This window comes from Ammospiza nelsoni, chromosome Z, assembly GCF_027579445.1.
Source record: "Ammospiza nelsoni isolate bAmmNel1 chromosome Z, bAmmNel1.pri, whole genome shotgun sequence".
Lineage (NCBI taxonomy): Eukaryota > Metazoa > Chordata > Aves > Passeriformes > Passerellidae > Ammospiza > Ammospiza nelsoni.
The window spans coordinates 42,211,675-42,232,495 of NC_080669.1; the positions used below are offsets into that span (position 1 = coordinate 42,211,675).

The 20,821-nt window shown below is 36.4% G+C and overlaps 1 protein-coding gene across 7 annotated transcripts in view; it reads right to left on the bottom strand.

The window, feature by feature from the left end:
- Positions 1-20,821, bottom strand: part of JAK2 (Janus kinase 2) — an 87,257-nt gene that overhangs the window by 35,870 nt on the left and 30,566 nt on the right. For 4 of the 7 annotated variants that reach the window (XM_059493146.1, XM_059493147.1, XM_059493148.1 and 1 more), the window contains 6 exons: positions 13,549-13,693; positions 9,065-9,315; positions 2,952-3,075; positions 2,040-2,157; positions 1,491-1,636; positions 11-332 (listed from right to left, as the gene is read on the bottom strand). In XM_059493146.1, the coding sequence (XP_059349129.1) occupies positions 11-332; positions 1,491-1,636; positions 2,040-2,157; positions 2,952-3,075; positions 9,065-9,284 (930 nt within the window). In that variant the 5' untranslated portion in view covers positions 9,285-9,315; positions 13,549-13,693. Of the gene's footprint in view, positions 1-10; positions 333-1,490; positions 1,637-2,039; positions 2,158-2,951; positions 3,076-9,064; positions 9,316-13,548; positions 13,694-19,557; positions 19,689-20,821 lie in introns of those variants that run through there. The other 3 variants (XM_059493149.1, XM_059493151.1, XM_059493150.1) reach the window with 3 other exon arrangements.

A 20,821-nucleotide genomic window follows, 5' to 3' on the forward strand; every position in this document is an offset into this window, starting at 1 on the left:
TTAAAATTACCTGCTCTCCAAGTGTCTCACAGTCTTTAAGTTTTCCCCTTGAACACTGAATTCCACCATTTCCAGTTATTACAACGGTTGCAAAACTTTCCTCTCCAGAAGGACCTCCACCAGGTTCTTTTACTTCAAAAACCTCTGAATAGAAGGCAGGCTGAAGGGTTTCCAGATTTATGAGATACTTAAGTTTCAAGTTTCTGGCAGTAGCTTTGCATTGGCCAAACTGTTGTATAAATTTGCGGAACCTGTACCTTATTCTTTTTCGCGTCAAAATGTGGTAGTCTTGGATTTTTGCTCGCACACACTTAGGTAAAAACATTTTGTAGCTGTGAATACATAACCAGACAAAAAAAGCTACTAATTTTATCCATTAAATCCAGCAAAGATAATTAGTTCTGTGGTAAACAAGACAACATTGAAAACACCTTTATCTCTAAATGTACTGTTATTTTTACAACTGTAAGATAACAAAAATCCTTTCTTAGATCTGTAGTATGTTCTTTCAAATAGAGCCCCCCTTCCATTTTCCATTTTTTCCTTCATTCAATTGCAACATAAACTACATAACACCATTTTCCATAATTCAAAGATGTCTGTTCCTTCATTAGTGAAGTTCTAAGGTAAGGCAGCAGAAGTTACAAAATTGCTGTTTGGTGTAGAAATTGTAAAGAGGATACTGCATGTCAACTACATGGATAAAGGACAGATTTCCTGGCTGAAAAACAGGTGGTAGAATAAAAAACTGTGCTTGGTTGTCACTGAAGTTCCTATGGCAGGGACAGAATTAACTCAGCTGGAGTAGAAACTGATAGGATTGATACACCCAAGTGAGTTGATAAACTCAAGAAAGTTTAGCAGAGATCTGCCCAAGATGGTTAAGAGCCATGACATGAGAGAAGAGGCATATGGGAACTTGATGTGTTCCGCCTGGAGAAAAGTAGGCTCAAGTATGGTGTTCTATTAATTGTCATCTACCAATACGAAAGGACAAGAGAGGATTATGAGTATCATAGAAGAGACTGATTAGGTACAGAGAAAATCTTTCACACTGACCATGGTCATGCAGAGGACAAAGGAGTTACAGGGGAATCTCCATATCTGGACATTTTTAGAACTTGACTGGATGAGGCCCTGAGTCCCTTCATCTAACTTTGAATTCGACCCTGACAGGAGCAGGGGCTTGGATCTGATGACATACAGAAGGTGTCTCACCTAAAATTATTGCTTACATATTTTCTCACACAATAAGCTGCTGCCTTACCTTTCATCAAGAGAGTCAAATCCATGTCTCCAAATCATGAATGGCCATCACGACACAATTTTTTAATTCATTTCTATTTTACATAATAGGTAAAATTATGTAACTATTTTACATCAACACATCAACTGCCAACAGGTGAACACCTTCTCCTTGGCACTAATGCAAAGAAATACAACGTTTAGGCACGAGACAGATGTGAAACGGTTACAAATTGCGGAATCACCTGACTGAATTGTAAATAGCCATTGGGGTTTGGTCCTTTTCTTTGGCCACTCTCATCATATCTAGAACAGCCATTCCAAGGCATTCTTCTTGTGTTTCGTGAGTAACAGGCATCTGTACCCATCCATCCAAAAAATCAGCTCGCCACTGAAAAAGAATGCAAGAAAGCAAATGAAACCTGGGGTACTGCTGCTTAACAAGAATGGAGGTTTGGGGTGCAGTTATTGGGGGAGCTGTGATTGTGTTGTTTGATTGTCTATATTTGGTTTGTTTAGAGGGTTTTATTGGCTTGGTCTTTGAAGACTGAATGACCTACTTCATCCACAAAAAGATGTACTTATTCATAAGGAATACCAGCTGCTATCATGCTTAGAAGCACTGTTTTGAACTTCATTTCTCCAAATACACAATAGGGCATGGAATTTAATTTCCAGCTTGAGAGGGCTTCAGGCTTTCAAGAGCCTACAGAGTTACTAGGAGAAGATGGAAAGGGAATAGATGCTAATAACCCTCACCAATCTGCATTTAAAAACAGGAGAGTAAAGCATACCTGTGCGAATAGGTAAGACATGACAAGATCGTCAAGGACGGGGCTTTCTGCACCTCGAAGAACGCCATACCGGTATGCTCTGTTGCTGCCACTGCAATACCAGTGGGGAAAATAAAACCTGGTAGGAAATAAATTCAAGCAAATAATAAACAGATAAACAGATATTTTGGTTACCAGTATCAGACATTACTGCTCTCAAATACATGTAACTAGTGCTGCTAATCTGGAGGAGCACTATGAAACCCCAGTTACTCAATGAAGACTTCAGATCCAGTTCTTGATGTTTTAAAGTACTATAGTACTCTAGCAAGGTGATCAGCTGTACTGAGAGGAATGAGAACCTTTGCTAAGTTATTCTCACTAATCAGAATACAGAGAATTTTATTAGTACCTTCCAGCTTCTTTTGAAAAACTGTTCCCAAAAAAACACTCGGTCCAAATTATAGAATGTAAATAAATTAAGCAGTTTACAAAAGTAAAACTGTGACTACAGTTTCAGTTCTCCACATTCAATTATAAGGTTAGTGAAAAATGGCTGCATTGCAAAAACATGTCTGACTATGCAGGACAATTACTCTGCATTTCAGAAACTACTACTTATTTCAAACAGGCAAGCACAGAGGAGATGAGATGTATCACTATTATGAAAGCCTTTTACTTCTAGTGTGTTTTTATTGTTTGTTTCTTCAATCTGACACTGGTTAACATATTGGATAGAGAAAATTAATAAAGAATACATAATTCAAATCACTGCAATATTTTTGATTCTTTTAGCTCCCTATTTTCCAGAAGAAGCCAGCAAACTGTCCATAACTTCTAAGAGACTACAGTTCAACTAAATATCATACTGGTTGTGTTCTCTCACACAGTCTTGTTTTATCATGAAAAGTGCACAACATTTTATTTAATTACCTTATGCGGTAAATTAGGATGAGCCTGGTTGTTTCATCCACATGGAAGATGTGATTTGGGGGATACCACATTCTGTCTGTTTCACTCATGAGTGCAAACATGTTATGATACACCGGCATGATACCTACATGAGGAGCAGAGAAGCAAATATCAGCAGGAAACAGTTTTCACAAAATATTTTTAAAATATTGTGGGTTAAAAGCAGCAGATTGCCACAGTGCTCTACTACTACGGGCAACAGGCATCAGTACTGCCAACAACACTGCAATCACATTCCCATAACCTGCAGGCTGCTTTGCTGGTTAAATTTTTCATTCTTCCTTTATGCTGTCTGACTGAAGACCACGTTCACCTGTTGTCCTATACTCACTGTTAGATAACAAGATTTTCTCATTTTCTCTGCATGACATTTAATAAAATGTCTTCTTAGCCTCCCAGTTTAGAAACAGCTTACAACAGTAGATTTCTTTTCCTGCCTTTCCAAAATCAGATCATTTGATTTGAGCATTGATTTTACAACTAAGCATTGATTTTAAGATTTTAGACTGATTAAAAATAAGAAGTAAAGCAATACAAAGAAAATTGTAGTGACTAGGACAACCACTAGCCATTTCCATATTAGTAACTCAGTTTGCAACAAACCCAAACATATACTGTTAAAATAAAACAGAACTGGAAAATATTATTTTCCCTCAACAACTCTGATTTATGCTAACGGTAACTGACAAGCAATCCTACTTAATCAGAAACTAAAAAAATCAGTTGAGCATCAACTCTTCAGCAGCACCAGAATTTTAATTTGACTTTAATGCTCCCAGCTGAAACATAGCCTACGACTCATCATTGTACTGTGCTGCAGTGTTATGCATCCCTGTGATGCCAGTGTTAGATCTGGAAAACAGGTTAACTGCCTGAAAACTGACAGCACAAAAGGATGAACTGCAGGTATTGACTCACATATTTTGAAGACAGAAAGAGACACAGGTCGAAAGGCCAGAGAGTAGGATGAAAAATTACAATGTCAAAGTTACAGTAGGTCATATCTAAAGAAAACTTTACATTAAAACAATATACTTTGGGGTAAGAAGGCAAAAAAAAAAAAAAAAGGAAAAACAAACAGGTAATGACAATAAAAGTAACTTTAAATGATGTTATGAGACAAAAGAATTCTGGGAAAAGGCAAAATACCAACACCCCTGCTCAAAGACTTAGAATGAAGGAATAGAAATTCTCACAAGAAACCAGGAGAAAAAAAAACCTCCTTTATTTCTTTTTCTGTTCTGAAACACATGTAGGTAACTACTGAAAGGGGCAGACCCCACACTTCTTTCATCACATCTAAACAGCATGTAAGACAATCAGAAGAAACAACCAACCAGTTCCACATAAAAAACCACATAACCCTTTGGAATAAAACATATTTCAGTCTTAAACAGCAACTAGCTTATTAAATTTGATAAAGAAAAGGGTTTGCCTCTATAGGGGTCTAGTAAGAGGGCTAAGAACTAGAGTTCTATTGTGTATTTGTGAAGATTAAACTGCTGAAATCTGTAGGCTAATCATCTGACACCTTCTTGAACTAAAGCTCTACAAAACATACCAGAACTGCAGGTTTTAACACATGATTTTCTAAGAAAAGGAGTCACAGACTTACAGGAAACTAGAGAAACGGAAAGCATTATATAAGGCAATGAAAGGGAAACCAAAACAAAACCAATCCCCCACAGGAATAAAACTGAAGGGATAAGTAACTGAAAGATTGGCTGTAATTCTAAATGTTGCAAATTTATGGTAAAGTATTACATATTTGATCCATCCAAGTTTTGAGGATTTTTTAATGGAGTTAAAAAGAAACCTACCCCGTACAACTAAACATGGTTCTCATTTAATGTGTAAAGTGGGATGAACCATACTATACTACATGTTAGCTGTCCATAAAGCAGTAACTTGGCAGTTTTACAGCCGTGTGGTGTATGTATCCCAAACAATTTCAGATCAATTACAGTGTAATGTACGTGAGAGTCACTAGCCTGTTTCATGACTATTGCTAGGTGCTAAACACCATTCAGGGCAATGCTGAATATTTACTATATAGCTAGTGAGACCTAGCTAGTCTCCCTAATACATTTACCCAAACTACTTCCTGTCTATGCTTACTGACCAACATTTCAAAACCATACTCTTAAATTCAAATGCTAAGCTGCTGTATTTGACCAAATGCATTACAGACACCACAATCACCATGCCACTCACACCTCAAAAAAACCCCACAGGGATTTCAAGATCCTACCATTGCCATTCTGAAACTTTAACCAAGACATGACTGTGGAACTCCCCCTACGAATCAGAAGTACTTATATTTAGCCCTCCCCCTGCCACTGTCTTCCTTTGTATGAAAAGCAAACTGCACTCTTCCATCCCTCATATTTTGGCATTTATAGTTCTGAATGGTAACTTGCACCATTCACTGGCAGTATTTAAGGACACAGAGATCATGCATATTTTTCAAGAAAATGAGTTTCACTTTTTTATCCCTTCCCCTTTAGAACTATTAATTTGCTTTGCTCAACAATTGCTCAACAATTATAAAACAGAGCAAATCCCTTTATTAAATAGAGTCTTGAAAATTGTCCACAAAAATCTGACAAAAGCAGAGAGACCAGAAACTTCTCTTTTCTTGTAATTCTTACGACCACTATTAACTGCAGGGTACTTTAAAGTGAAGATAACTGCAGTATTTAAATGTTTTCTCTAGAAACAATGAAAGTCTAAAAACTGGAGTGGGGAATAAAAGTCTTCTGCTGAAGCCTAGCTATGTCAACTATAGCGAAAACTTAGGAGAAATATAAATGTACATGAAGGTAAATAAAATCATAAGAGCCATTCACAAAAGGTACTGAAAAGCCTCCCCTGGATTTTTGTGCCTCATTAACCATGCTATCAGCTCAATCTGTGAGGAATTAAGAGAGAAGATAGTGACTCAGACATAATTAATCAGAATTTTTACTGCTTTGTTTCTCCTGCAAGGGATATCAAGTAAATTTTCTGGAATATTTCAATGACAAGATCTCTTTAAAATTTATTTACTTATTTCATAAGGCTAAATAAATGAGTATATATACATATATAAATTAAATATATAAATATATCTATATATATAGTATATTCATACTATATAGTACATAGGATATATACTTGAGTATAGTCAAGTAACATCACAAAAGACTACAACACAGCATAAGTTTATACTTCAACACAGCATAAGTTTATACTTGTTTCAAACCTATAAAAAAGTAGAGTCTTCTTTTCCTCATTATGATTTTAGAGCTTCACATCCAGACAAGTCTCACTACTTCATTTATCCTGAAGCAGCTAAGAAAATACAGTTTTTCTGTATCTCCTCCTTTATTGGCATTAGGAACCCCTTCTCCCACACAGTATATATTCATAAGAAAAAATAAAAAACAGGAAGTGTAAATCACAACAAGCCATGACACCACTATGAAATGTTAAAGTCAAGAAGAGTCTGCAATAGAAATACTGTTGTATGAAACTCTCAACTCAAGCGTGTAAGTTATTAGATATAAAAAGATGAAAGCAATTAGTTGAATGACTAATAAAAGTCTCAAATTTTCGATATAAAAAGTCTAATACATACATTAGTTCTCATACAGTTGGAAGTAACTGTTTAAAACTTATATAGCCCCGCATATACCATTGCTTGCCTTTTCTGACATAAAAATAGTGTCTTGCATTATCATTCATACAAAGTGGAGGCTAACCAAACCCTAAATATCACATTCAATGTCACTATCCTGTCAACAAAATGGTTTCTGAATGGTCAATCAAAGCTTCTATTTCTTTTCCTGGAAAAACAGAATTGCCCGGAGTTCTGATTAATTCATTCCCCAGCTAGGGGGAGAGCAGGGGGGCTGCATGTTCTGGGTGGATTTTCAGGAAAGGCTATCATCTGAAGGAAGACAAACAAAGAAAAACCAAACAACAACACGACCTCACAATAACAAGCAAACACACACACACACACACACACACACTCACACACACATGAAAAAAAAAAAACCCCTAAAACCAAACAAAACCACCGAACAAAAAAACCAACCCTCAGTGAACAGTTACACTCAGTGACAACTCTGAGCTACGTGAACACTGAGTCATGTCAATTCTGGAAATTCAGCATGCATAGAATTCCCTTGTTAACAGCACAGAATCTCTTCTCGAGCATAGAAGCAAAGACTACAAATCATAACATTATGCAATGCACTCTCTGCCTTGAAAACATTTCATTGACTGCAAACATTGCCACCATTTGTCACATTAAATGCTTTGAAACAGTGCTTTTACTTACTTATTAAAAACTCTCTGCCATTTTATGGTTTTCCAAGAGAGATCAGAATTTTTCAAGGGTTGTACGATGGAAATTCTGACAAATTGCAAATTTGCAATTCAGATGGGTGAGAATTAAAATGAAGATACACCTAACACAAAGATTCTGCAACCTCTAGAATGATTTCTATAATATATTTCATTTCCATCATCAGTTAGTACCTCTAATACCACTCTCCCCCTCAGGGTAAGAACAATACCTTTTCTTCAATTTGGTGTGACATTTCTAATCTTTTACTTAACAATTAACTAGCTAACATGCAAGAACTGAACCATGACTAACTCATCGATTTAAATTTAATTTCAAGACACCTTATTTATTTTTGCATTTCTGCTTGGAAAATGTGATAGTCACTTTTATGTACAGTTTTCCTTATAAAAATACAAACCCACAAAAATGTTTATATTTATTATATTTTCCCAAACCAGAAAACTGTTTTTAAATAAAGTTTTAAAAAAAATGGCCAAGCTTTTGCATGCATGTATGAAACTGGCAGAAAAATATTTAGACAGACTAATATTTTTATAGCCAGTACATACCAGATATAATGGATCTAATGTCAAATTAGCAGTGACTGAAAAATTTTCAATTGTTTGAACTGTTTAAAAGATACGTAACAAGACTCTGACTGCTGATGTTTGCCTAGATCCAGTCCTGCTTTGCCTCCAACAGCAGTCAAACTTGGATATAATCAGCTCTGCTATCAAAAGATCCATCAGTTGTTCAGATCACAAAATTCATTAACAATTACCAAATTTGTTATATTTCAGTCTTGCTTACTACCCAAATAATTCCCTTCTTAACCAAGTATTCTGACTCACAGCTTACTCCTGAAAGATGAGTCTTGCAAACAAATATTACATGACAGTGTGGAGTCATATGTGTTCTGCTGTACAACCAAAAAATCCTCTCAGAAAAAAAAAAGAATAATAAACAACAAGAAGCAATGCCTCATGATTTAAGCATAAACGGTTGCTATGAAAGAGAAAAAAGAACAAAAAGATAATCACTTTCATACCCAGAGATTATAGGAAACGAATTTGTTTTATTAAAAAATTCAATGTACTTTTGCAAAGAAAGATGTATGCACAAAATGCATATTTGAATTATTTTACTACAGATTTCAGCATTGGTGTATGTTAGACTCTACGTAAATGCTACAATTCAAAGGCATTCTTAGATATCAATGTATTATTTATTTATATTACACCACCCTGTTATTTACATACTTTATTTCCCAAACCATTACAAAGAGCATCAACCACACACACAAGCATTCATGTTATATCTAACAGAACAGTTTCCTTCTGCAACGTGATTAAGCATGAATAATATACAACATATGCACATAACTTCCAGGACCAATCTGTTTTGCAGGGCTGCATCAGGAAGTAATTCATGCTATTTGCAGCTCCTGCTATGATTTACTATTCAAACTGTATCTTAGCTCAATGAAAGAAGACTTTCAGTTACAGGATGGTGTACCTTTAATTTGTTTGAAAAAACATGGCAGTCACCCAATTCAGCTTCCCAGCCATTCTAATGGGAACAGTTTTACAGCCTGCTGCTAACTACATCTGACAGAACAGTGAAATTAGCACTTCAGTCTAAATGCCACCATTTTTATGAGCTTTGGATTGTTGAAAACTTTCTTGTAGGAAGTTGGATTTCATGGCTTTATTAGATAAACTGTTAGGTATATACTTACCACAAGCTTTACAGGCAACAGCACAAATCTCTTCTGCAACATATTCTCCAGCTGAAAATTGAAGGTAATCTCCTTCCGTCTTCCCAGGAGAATGATAAAGGTACACTTGAAGCAATGGTTCTGTCTGCTTGGGTGCACTGCTATTTCCACGGACGTCACCATTCTGGTGGACAGTAGAAGTGGCTGTACTTTCCATATTTGTCATTGTAAGACAAGCCATAGTTTGTTCTGGTTCTGTTCAGAGCATCTGTCTGAAAGAAATGTAAGAAATACTTCTTGACTAACTGTTCTTGGTATTATTTGTAATATTCATGTTCAGTGACAGTACTGTTCTGACATTGAAAAATCATTAGAACTTGAAGACAAGCAAATAGCTTAGGTGATTTATGAAAAGCTACGTTTCTCTTCAATTTACTACACAGCCTAAGAGGAAAAGCAACTGACAGTATTAGAGGAAAAAACAAAATATAAACTTGGGAGTCCAGATAGAGAATTATCACTTCTCACTGGATTTTAGACAGCATGTGCTCACCTGCAACATGCTAATTAAACCTGAAAGCCAAAAGAATTGTTTTAATGAGATCTGTACAACTCATTTTACTCCCAATTTAAATTTAGAAGACAAAAAGAACTAGCACTGATGAAGAGAAGGATAGAAAAAGCACCTTGCTGCTGAGTTTTCCTTGTAAGCAGACACTTCAAAAAAGTGCCGAGGTGAGAATCTAACAGACATGGTTTACACCTAGGAATGGGAGATCTTCCAAGACCACCTTCTTTCAGAAAAAAAAATCATTTAATCTGCCATCAAAATAACAGTCCTCTCTGATAAATGTAATCAAAGAAGATTAATAATGTAATAAATAACCACAGATATATCTGATAATGAAAAAAAAGTTTAAAAATGTGAGATTAGACAGCATATTCCAAAAGCCAGTTGAAGAATATTTCTGCTTCTCTGTGACTGCATCATAATTTTAATTGGAATAATCCCTGCTTATAGACAAAAGCTTAGATAACAGTCGAAAAGCTTGCTTTTTATTAGAAGTTATTTCAAGTAGCTACCACCTGGAATTCTGCATTTCTTATTCTGAAAATGCAGAATAGGTTCAAACAAGACAATTAAAAATATTTTATTTTTTAGAATCAAAGTATGGTTTGGGCCACAATAATGTTGCCCTGACACCTCCTTCTCTTTTAGCTGAACAACCCCAACTGGCTCAGTCCTTCCTCACATGCAGAGACAATCCAGCCCTCTGATTGTTTTTGTGGCCCTTCTCTGGACTCACTCCAAATGTTCCCTGTCTTTCCTGTGCTAGGGGCCCCAGGGCTGGACACAGGACTCCAAGTGCAGTCTCACAAAAACACACCAGAGGAGGAGAATCACACCCCTTGACCTGCTGGCAATGCTTCTGTGAATATGGTGAAATTGATTTCCTGGGGTGCCAGTGCATATTGCCAGCTCACACCTCAGTTTTTCTCTACCAGGATCCCCAAGACTTCACCCACAGGGCTGCTCTCAAATCCATTCACCCTCCAGCCTGTACTGATCCTGGAGATTGCTCTAACCTAGATGCAAGACCTGGTGCACATGGCACTGTTGAACTTCATGAGTTTCCCATGGAATCACTTCTCAGGTCTGCCAAGGGGCCTCTGGATTGGTGTCCCTTCCCTCAGTCCCTTCAACTGCACTAGTCAACTTGGCGTCATTCCCAAACTCACTAAGGGTCTACATGTTGCTGCTTAATATATTGAATGGTTAATAAAGTTATTGTACTTGAAAATGTAAATGTCTAAGTTAAAAATATGTTGTTCTGCATAGGCATATGGGTGTTACATTGTTAATGCATTATGTTCAACAGCTTTTGTTTGTATTGAATTATGTTGCTTTATCGGGAAATAACTGCTTGGAACATATTCTACGGTTTTTAAAAAAATTTTTTGTTCCTAACTAGAATTATCTATTATTAATGTGGGCTTAGAATTATCTAAGAGTATTAATCAATGTGGGCTAAAGATGATGTGTGCTATGGAAACCACAGCAGTTATATCAGCAGGAAAAAAAATGCTGAACATCTTAAATAAGGAAAACATTAACTTAATGAGTTTTGAGATGACAAAAATATTCAATTACATAAACAAGAGGATAAGACTGTGCTACCATTATGCTAATTCTGGGAGAAAGAGAAAAGAAAAAAGATACCATCACCAAGTGAAAAATCTATTCTTTTACTTCCCAAACTAAGCAACACAAAGAACCAGTGTGTTATAGATATTTAAACATGAACGTCTAGACACAAATGTCATTCACTACATTGCTTACGCCCTTATGTAGGGGATATACAGATTTCCTGTGCCTCATTTACAAAGCCAGCCACCTTTAACTGAAAAGATATGTGCTTTTAGCTCCAAAGGTAGCACAGGTAACAAGTCCATGTTTAACTAAGGAAAAAAAGCATTCCTCCTCACTCAACAAGGAATAATCGTTTTTTAGAAGAAAAAAAACACCACATGACTATAAACATTATATTTAAAAGATTTCTCACTACCTTTGTCAACGTTATGCAAGACATAATGCTTGTGCTCTACAACTTGCTTTTATATAAAACATTCACAGCTTTAATAACACAGAGGGCCATCTTTAATTATTACATCTTTAATTACTACAGTAGTTTTCCCAAAATACTCCAAAATTAACCCTCTTTTTATTCAAACCTTAACCTGAACTGACAGATTTTTCATTGGTCACTCAGCTTTATGTCTATCCAAACTGAATGGAAATGTAATTTGCCAACCTAACCGAAAACTTGTCCAGTTTCAGAAGTGTACTAAACAAATGTGCTTGTGCCTGCCTCTCCTTCATAAGGTCTGTGTATTTACAACATATTTGTCCTTTCAAAAAACTCCCATCATTCCCTCTTTGTTTCCATAATTAAAAAAAAATCGATAAACCAAGAAGGGAACCTTGCTTAATCACACCTAAGAATGTGAAATAGCAATAAAATGCAGTAAAAAAATGCAAAGTAAATACTCTGTGCTATTTGTTGCGCTAATTTCAAAGAGTCCATGTGACAATGGGAAAAAAAACTCAAGAGACACTATTTGTAAAAAAGTGACATCACTTCAAATTAAGTAACTTTCAAGTTTGTCTTTTATGTTTAAGTGCAGACAAAGCAGGTGAAACCAAGAAATAGTCCTACATTATTTTCTTCACTGAAAATAGAAAACATGTTTTCTTGGCCTCTTACATGTTTACATCTAAGTAAAGCAGTTTTATGGGGCAGATTCTCACCTGCAAAGTAACTGAAACAGAAGGTCACCACTCACTAGTGAAAACAAAACAAAACTCCTTTCACTTGTTTTTCTCACCAGACAAGTCTCAAATTGGACACACTCAGTTTTCCCTGCTTTGGTCCATTCAGAGACCACTATCTTAGCACAACAGAAACACTAAACATGGCAAAAAAATTAACTGCTGTTGATCTAGTATATTTAAAATATGACCTATTCTTATGATGGAGCTAAGCATTTTGAGACTAAATATACTGGGAGACAATAGCCTACCTGTTCGCAGAACTCACTGAGTATAATTTTCTGGGATATATAGATTTGTTCATATTGTAATTCAAAATAATTTCTGTGTTTTTGTAAAGAATGTAAATAATTCTCACTGTTGTATGAAAGGATTTAACATATTCAGAAAGCAACTTTTGTAGATAAGTTACTCGGTACCACAAAGGTATTTGTTTGAACAACAAAAGCCCCTATACCAAGTCCAAACACATTTTAGAGTGGATGTCTGACATAACGAAGGCTCAATAAAAAAATTGGCTGAACCAATTATCCAAGTAATAAATAGGAATAGGTAACAAAGTCTGAGGTAAGGATGATGTTTTGGAGATAACTACTAGGTGTAAGAGATGTGATTCTGGTACTGATGAACAGAGTATTTGATTCAATAGAATTATTTTATATTCCTAATACAGATAATATTTTAAGCCATGGCTTCTAAAGGATAAGATTAATCATTCTATACATTGCTCTAACCACAATCACCAGCATCTACAACAACACATGTCTACATACAATCCTCTGTTGATGTTTGTATCAGCAATGCACCTGAAAATTATTTTCACCAGCCACACTGTGCTGCAATAATTCAGTAATTTTAAGGTAACCATCAAGAAAATGGTTACTGAAATCGAAAATCATGACTCAGAGAAGACATTTCACTAAAACATGGCGGACATACAAAATTCTCACAATTTAATAATATACATCATTCACAGCCTTCAAAAGATTGGCTTTCAACTTACAGGGTTTCTTTTTGGGGAGGGGGTGGCGGGAGCATTTGAGGCAACAGGTGGCTCTTGAAGGGAAGCCTCCCGAGCCAGAGTCTTTAGCCATATCACTTCAAATGTATAATTTCAAAGGTTTAAAAATGAGAGCATCCTCTCACTACAGATAAATCCTCAACAGTTAATTACCTTTTTATCACTTGGGAAATCTCTGTACTCTCATGGGAGTGACGAAGCCCTTTAAATAAGCATGTCACAAGACATCCACTTGCTGCAGGAATCCACAGAAAGTCAGACAAAGCAGGCACATATGCAGAGGTGGACCATAATGTATCTGCATTAAAAGTAAAATATTAAAAAATGTTAAAGGCTGTGAACAATACAAAATGCATGATTATTGAAGAAATCAAATCTTCTTTTAGATACAGATGAAGTGATCACCTCCTGTCTTATTTGCCCAAATTCCTGTCATCTTTGCCAAGAACGTTTTAAATTTAGGCTTTTTTAAATACAAAACTTTTATTAAAATTAAACCACATTTTTGGTACTGAGACTGCTTCTCAGTTCTAGCAAGAAAGTGGTATAGAAGCCAGATACCTGACTTCAAACATTATCACCAGGGTTTTTTGCACACGTTTTTCTTTTCTGTGAATACAGCACAAGTTAAAAAAAAAAACTGCTGATGGCATTACATGGAGAAAATAGAAACGAAAAAGGGAAAGTAATCACAAAAAGAGACATGGTATGTTCACTTTATGTAATAAGCCACAACAATTAATTCTCTTTGAAAACTGACAACATCCACTCCTTTCAATTCATGTGGAAGTTAAGATCAACTGTCTTGCAGCAGGAAGGGCAAGGGCACACCCACCCTTTGCTCTCATTGCACAACATTTCTGTGGTTGCAGGAAACTATTTGAAAGTGCTTAAGCACAACAGCAGCTTCCTGCAGCAAAGGAAAAAAATATATATTCCCTTTGTGACCCTCCCAACACAGAAAGGGCCTGACAGAGGACCAAAAATTGATTTTAAAACTGAACAAAGGTGAGGGAAACAAAATGGAAGCTTGAAGGGGGCAGAATTCAGAATGGAGAACTCTTCAAATTTTATGTTGGATGACTCTTCAGACAGGTATCATCCTGAACAGGAGTGAAGACTTCAACACAGCTTCCTCAGTGGCATGTGCTGTGTTGACTGAGTCTATCACGAATACCACACTACCTTCTTCCATCCCCAAAAAAGAACCCATCTCAGTGAGCAGTAAGTTCAGCTTCCTTCCCCACAGAAGTCAGACTGGTGGCAATGACTAGCATTTCTCCTCTTGCAACACTAGCTTTAGAGACAGAGTTTTGCCTTGCTTGGACAGCTGTGTATTTTGTACGCACCTCTTCAAGGTGCTTCAGACCACACCAGGATCTGATCTGAAGGTCAGCACAGTCAGCACAAGTTTTTTCCAGACCTGTGCTGAAATGCTGGAAGGAGAGAGGAAGGGTTGTTTGGGGGAGAGCTGTCTATCTCTGACCTATTGAGCACACATTCCATGCACACTGATCTGAGAGCACGACCTTCAAACAAAGCAGAGAACAACCACCTGTTCATGCAGGTTTCAGATCAAGGGGCCTTGAGGGTATTCTAATTTATCTTCTATTTTTAAAGTATTGTTCCACGCTCAGAACTGCCTAGCATTTGTAAGTCCTAGTCAGGCTCCTGAATTTAACCAAAACTGCATGAAGATTTATCTATGTTTAACTATGTTGTTTTTCCACAAATCCAGCGGAATAAAGATTGCAACATTTTGAATACCTTCGACAATACTGTAGCCTGTGCTTCACAGGCAAAAAAACCAATGAAGCAGCCTAATAGAAAATCTATTCTTCACACGACGAACAAAAGTAATTGCTTGTTTATGAAGGAGCAGCTTACAGCTGTGAACAAGAAGCATGGAAACTCAGAGATCAAAAACTCCAAGCTCAACAGGTACATGTGACATATTTCTCTCTCCCTCACCCCATCTACAGGATCTGCATTAAGGCCTTATAAAACTATTCAGTTCACACACTCATCTAAGACAAATTACTCCTTTAGAAGCAGAGCTGCTGCACCAATCTCACAGCGCACCACCTTGTCAGTGATCTAGCTCCCCTATTTCCTCCTTCCTTCTATTTGTTCAAGTCTACACCATCTTACATTTCTGGTAGCTGCAAGGATGTAAATGCCAAATTCCAAAATGAACTTAAGAGACTAATGAACCTCAGCCAAAATAAATTACTCCATCATCTCTGATTTGCCACTGTCTGCAAAGAGCACAATACAGCATTTGTTATTTCAACAAGTCTTCAGAACTGCTATAAATACAATTAATGTTTGTGCCTGTGTCACCAACTGCTCAGTTTACTAGTGAAAGAAGAAAGATTAAATAGTATTTTCTATTGACAAGCAAGGCCTTGAAGACATAGGCTGTCTCCCAATAACTCAGTTTGTTTATTGCCAGTAAACCAAAGATGACAGCAATGCGCACACTGTCCATCTGCTTATATACATATCCTTCTTTCAAGGAATTTGAATGAATATCAATAATGAAAGCCTTCCCAAGTAATGGTGGGTAGGTGGTACAGTAGGATACATTGCCTGGAACGGGATGAACCAACTTGAACAATGCTCTATTTTGCAAAGCTATCTGTAGTGAACTAAAAAGGGTGTCATGCTGCTTTTGGTGTTGGATTATGCTAAAACCAGCTTGATTCATCAACACCAAAGTTTAACATGCTGATAATGAGGTGGAGATGTGGCAGATATGGTAAAGTACTCTTATGTAAAAATGCTAAGGTGACACAGTTGGCGATACAGGTAAGTAACATCAACCTCTACTTAATAGTTTTTAGGGGGTTTCTTTGCTAGCTTTAGTGGAATTGCTTTAATAAAATTGTTTTGACATAGCACACACTATACTATCCTAGTTTTAGCTTCTATAATGCATAGTAAATAATTCTAATTAAGATCTTCATGTCTAATCATTTATTATAGTAAATAATTCATTTTTATATTACTAGATCTGGTTTGCCTCCCTTAATCCTGTGGGACAAAGCTGTACAAAGTTCAATCACAACCCTATAATTTCTTAGACCTAAAATTGTTAGTTTGGCATTAAGACTGGATCTAGCCACACCAGGCTCCTCTTTGAGAAGGATTTAAAAGGCAAGCACATCCCTTCTGCACCTCATGACTCAATGGGAACTTTTCTAATAAACTTTGTACAAAGGTCTCACTCTACCTGTGACAGGAGATTAAGATTGCAGCAAAGTATCATAAAAAGTACTAACAAATCTTACATTAGCAAGCAGTGATAGAACATCACAAGGGTATTATGCATCTTGTTCCAAGATGACCAAAATCAAGCTTTTACTTCTAAATCCAAACTTAGACTGAGAAAAAAAGTCAGTCAGCTTCCCACTTGCCATACTTTTGGCTAGTTTGTTTGATTTACACTTAATATGTATAATTAATATTTAATTACAGTCTTTGCAGTTCAGTTTGAATACACAGACAAATGGAGCACAATTAAGCTTGCCCATATTCTGCATATATGACATGAGTTATCCTTGCAAATCTGAATTTCTTTGCATGTGCAAGCTTGTTTCAGTGGGTTGCTTTAAAAACAGAAGTATACTAAATTCAAGGAAGCAAATGCATACACAATGCAATAAATGCATACACAGGCAATAAAGTATTGCATTTTTAAAACATCGCCTGTTACAGAAGGACAGCGCTTTTTAATGGACCAACAAAAGGTTACAAAGTCCTTGTTCAGTCCAAACATGCCACATCAGTGAGAATTTCACCAAAAAAATCACAGCAACAGATTCATATATTTCCAATATATATTCATAAGAAAATATCCTCCTGAGTAACTTTGCCAAAATAGTCAACAATACTTTTAAAAATACTACGCAATCTGGAAAATCTGAGAACTTTTTTCCATTATTTGGATAACAGGTGGCAAGTTCATAAATAAAATTAACCTACATTTTAAATGCACCATCTTCTGCATTAAAACTCTGTTGCCGTTTCTCAGGTAATATTTATTCTGACCTTAAAAACAGTTTTCACAAAAATATAAAATATTCTCCTAAAGCATATTCAAAGATGTTTAGTTAACAACGAGTGCATTTTCAGTTTTCATGGTCATTTTTCTGATATGCTCTGCCTATTGTTCCCCTGCCATGAGGTAAAGCCACACAAGAAAACAACTGCTCCTACAAGTAACAAGTGAAAAATTAAGTAATTCCAAAGGAGTTTTCCTGTTTTATCAGCTGTGTACTAATAGCACACAAGAATTTTTCATACACCAAAATTTGAATGCATGTGGTAGCAAGCAAATACATACAGAAGGTGAAAGATTAACATATCAATGACAAAACATGCTCAAAAAAAAAAAAAAAGGTAGAGAAGCAAAGATAACATTTGCTTACAGTTTTCACTTGGAAAACCACTCCCAGTATCCACAATTCCATGAACTTGTGTGTAAGAAAAGAATAATGGTCCTGGCCTGATCTGCTTGCATGACACACAGGGACTAAGTGGATAGCTGTTAATATGAGGATTTTAAAAATTGTGATTTTTTTAGTTCTTCACAAGAGAATAAAGTAATTGCTGTACTTATTGAGGAAGAAAACTACCTGGGGCTGCTGTCAGAAAATGAATGAGGACCGTGCTCAGGTAGAAGCCTCAACACCACAGTAACATGCCAAGTAGGTGAGATACCAGAGAAGTAATCAAATCAAAGACTTGCCCAGAAGCAACAGCTCTGTTTAGATTCCATTAGAACTTTGGAAAAAGTTGGTCCATATCTGCAAAACATTTCAGTTTCACCATGGTGACAAATTTCAGCAAAAGTCTATTTCATCAGAAAATTTCCAAGCAATTCAAACAGTTGCCCAATCATTTGGCACAGATTATGTCCCAAGATAATAGTATCTGAGGGTCCTTAGTCCATTCAGAGCCACCATTCTCTGCACATCTTTATATATGCAGAAGACATAGGAAAAGTACCAATAATGGGTCAGGAAGGCCTTTTGCATGAAGCATGTGAAAAATACCACCAATTTACCTTTATTCGCCTACATATCTCCCAAATTCTTTTAAAGTGATACAATAAAAGATGACAACACCAAAATTAGGACTAAGTGATGTTTTCACAAGTATGCTACATCATACCAGATTTTTTTTTTGTTAACGGTACTGAAAATTGAGTACTGTTTAATAGCTCAGATCACGGAACAAAAGATTGTTCCAAGTTACTTACTAAAGCACCGGTCTTCCTGAATTGGTTCTTTGATTTCTTTCAGAAAGACATTAAATAGGAATTCCCAATGCTCCTGTGCACATGAAGGAAATTAATTCAAGGTAAAAAGCAGGATTTCTCGCTACTGGTCTCATTCTGCCTAGCTGGATTTTGGTTACAAAAACTATTTTACAGTGAGCAATCAAAGCACCAGTTTCTACACAGGAAAAACTACCAATGCATTATGAAGAAGTTAAGAAATGATAAAAAAAGATTCAATGAAAAAATATCAATGTTAAAAAGTATTCCAACAAACCACCAAAGAAGAAGAAGAAAAAAAGTATTTTTCTATTAAAAGTCATTTTTGTTAAAAATACTGTCTTAGGGAAAAAGCCTTCAACAACCTCTAGAGAATATATAAGACAGTTACAGCCTCACTCACAAGTTAAAAAATACTGGAAGTGCAAACAAAAGCAAAAATTACAACACCAAAGTAGTCTGTGAAATTACTTCATTTTCTTAAATGTTGCAAGACTGAGACAGTCTGGAGGTGATGCTGGAAGACACTTTTGAAAAGCTAGCTATTCTTTCCCAGATGCAATTCCTGCTGTCATAATTGAAGAGCCATTTGTGAAAACATGAACCAGCACTTGTCTCTACAGTACTGCAGGGCCAAAGAATAGCATCAGCAGCTGCAAAGCAGATGTTGGCCTACAGATGCTGTCAAGAGCCACACAGGCTGGTGCTGAGCTATCACAAGTCATACACATTTCACACTGCAGTCAGCAAGTGCTGAAGAGGGGCACAGCAGGCACCAGCTGTGTCACAATGGAAAAGGTTTCAAACCAGTTGCTCTTCTCTCAGCCTTCTGTGGCAGGCAGGGATTTCCCAGGTACATTCTGGTTTTAGCAGCTTACCTATGGAATAGATAGAACAGAGAACAGCCAAGACCCACCACTTTCTGTGGTCTGGTACTTCTGAAAGACGTCTGACTTTTGACAAAGTTCTTTATCCTCTCCCTCTACAGATGGACTCCGGAGTTCTGAGTCTATAAAAAATATTATCCTCTAAGTAAATATCAACACAACAGTTTAACCAAGCAGAGTTATTTACTGATAGATATTAAAAAGTTCTCTTCCTCACAGAAGAGAGAGAGTTTCTCACAGCAAACACTTCTGTGGGGAAAACCAGTCATAACTCTTTCCAGTTGCCATTGGCTATTAGTATAAATTGCCCTGCTTGCATTTGTTCAGGAAGCTTTTTCCAAGACCTGGGTTTTAAAAAGTTAAACTCTTTGGGACTTTCCTTCTGAATTCTGTCATCTCCATTTTCATGCACTCTTATCTCACTTCCCCAGTCTGGCAACTTCCCTTCTCAGGGCTTAGTAACAGTACAGCCTCTACAGTAACTGTCATATGTGTTTACACTACATGCAGAGCTCAAGAAGGCTGAAGAGCTAGAATTTTCCTGAGAACCAGGAGCAGAAGATTATGTAGTAGGGGGAAAGGGCAGTGACATCACTAAGTATCCTCTAGGCGTGTAGGAGGTAAACAGAAAGAGGAAGAACCATTCTGAAGGCAAATGCCAAAACAATGTTTAAAAACATGCTTTCCCCTTCACGGTTTATTTTGTGGCTTTTCTCTTTCAACATAGATTGCATTTAGTAACATAATAGAAAAAAGAGACAAAAAAAAAAAAAAAAGAGGAAAATTAATGATTCTGATTCCTACCCAAGAATCAGAACATCTTAAGAAAAAAATCTCTTACTCAAACCTCAAAGACTGTTTAATGAAATTTGTAGTCACTTAAGTGAGAAATAATTCCATGGAACAGTATCACCAGGTCTCTTCATTCTATCATTCTAGGTGAAATGGTGCCTCCAGTTTCAACTCCAGAATATCCCAACTGAAACTACTACTCTTTGCCAAACTTCTAAATATCTACTATTAGAGATTAAAGGTACACTTTTACAGTCTGTCATACACAGTAAAGTACCATGGAGAATATAATAATCATAACCCCAACCACCTCTTCTGTCTACAAAAAGAAAAACCACAAGAAGATCCACTATGCTCAACATAACACAATGTTATGTTTGTAAGATGTCACTCCTGCTGCTCCCAATTTCACACATTATTTGGCTTCTTTCCCCCCCCAGTTTTCATCATCTGACCAAAGCAA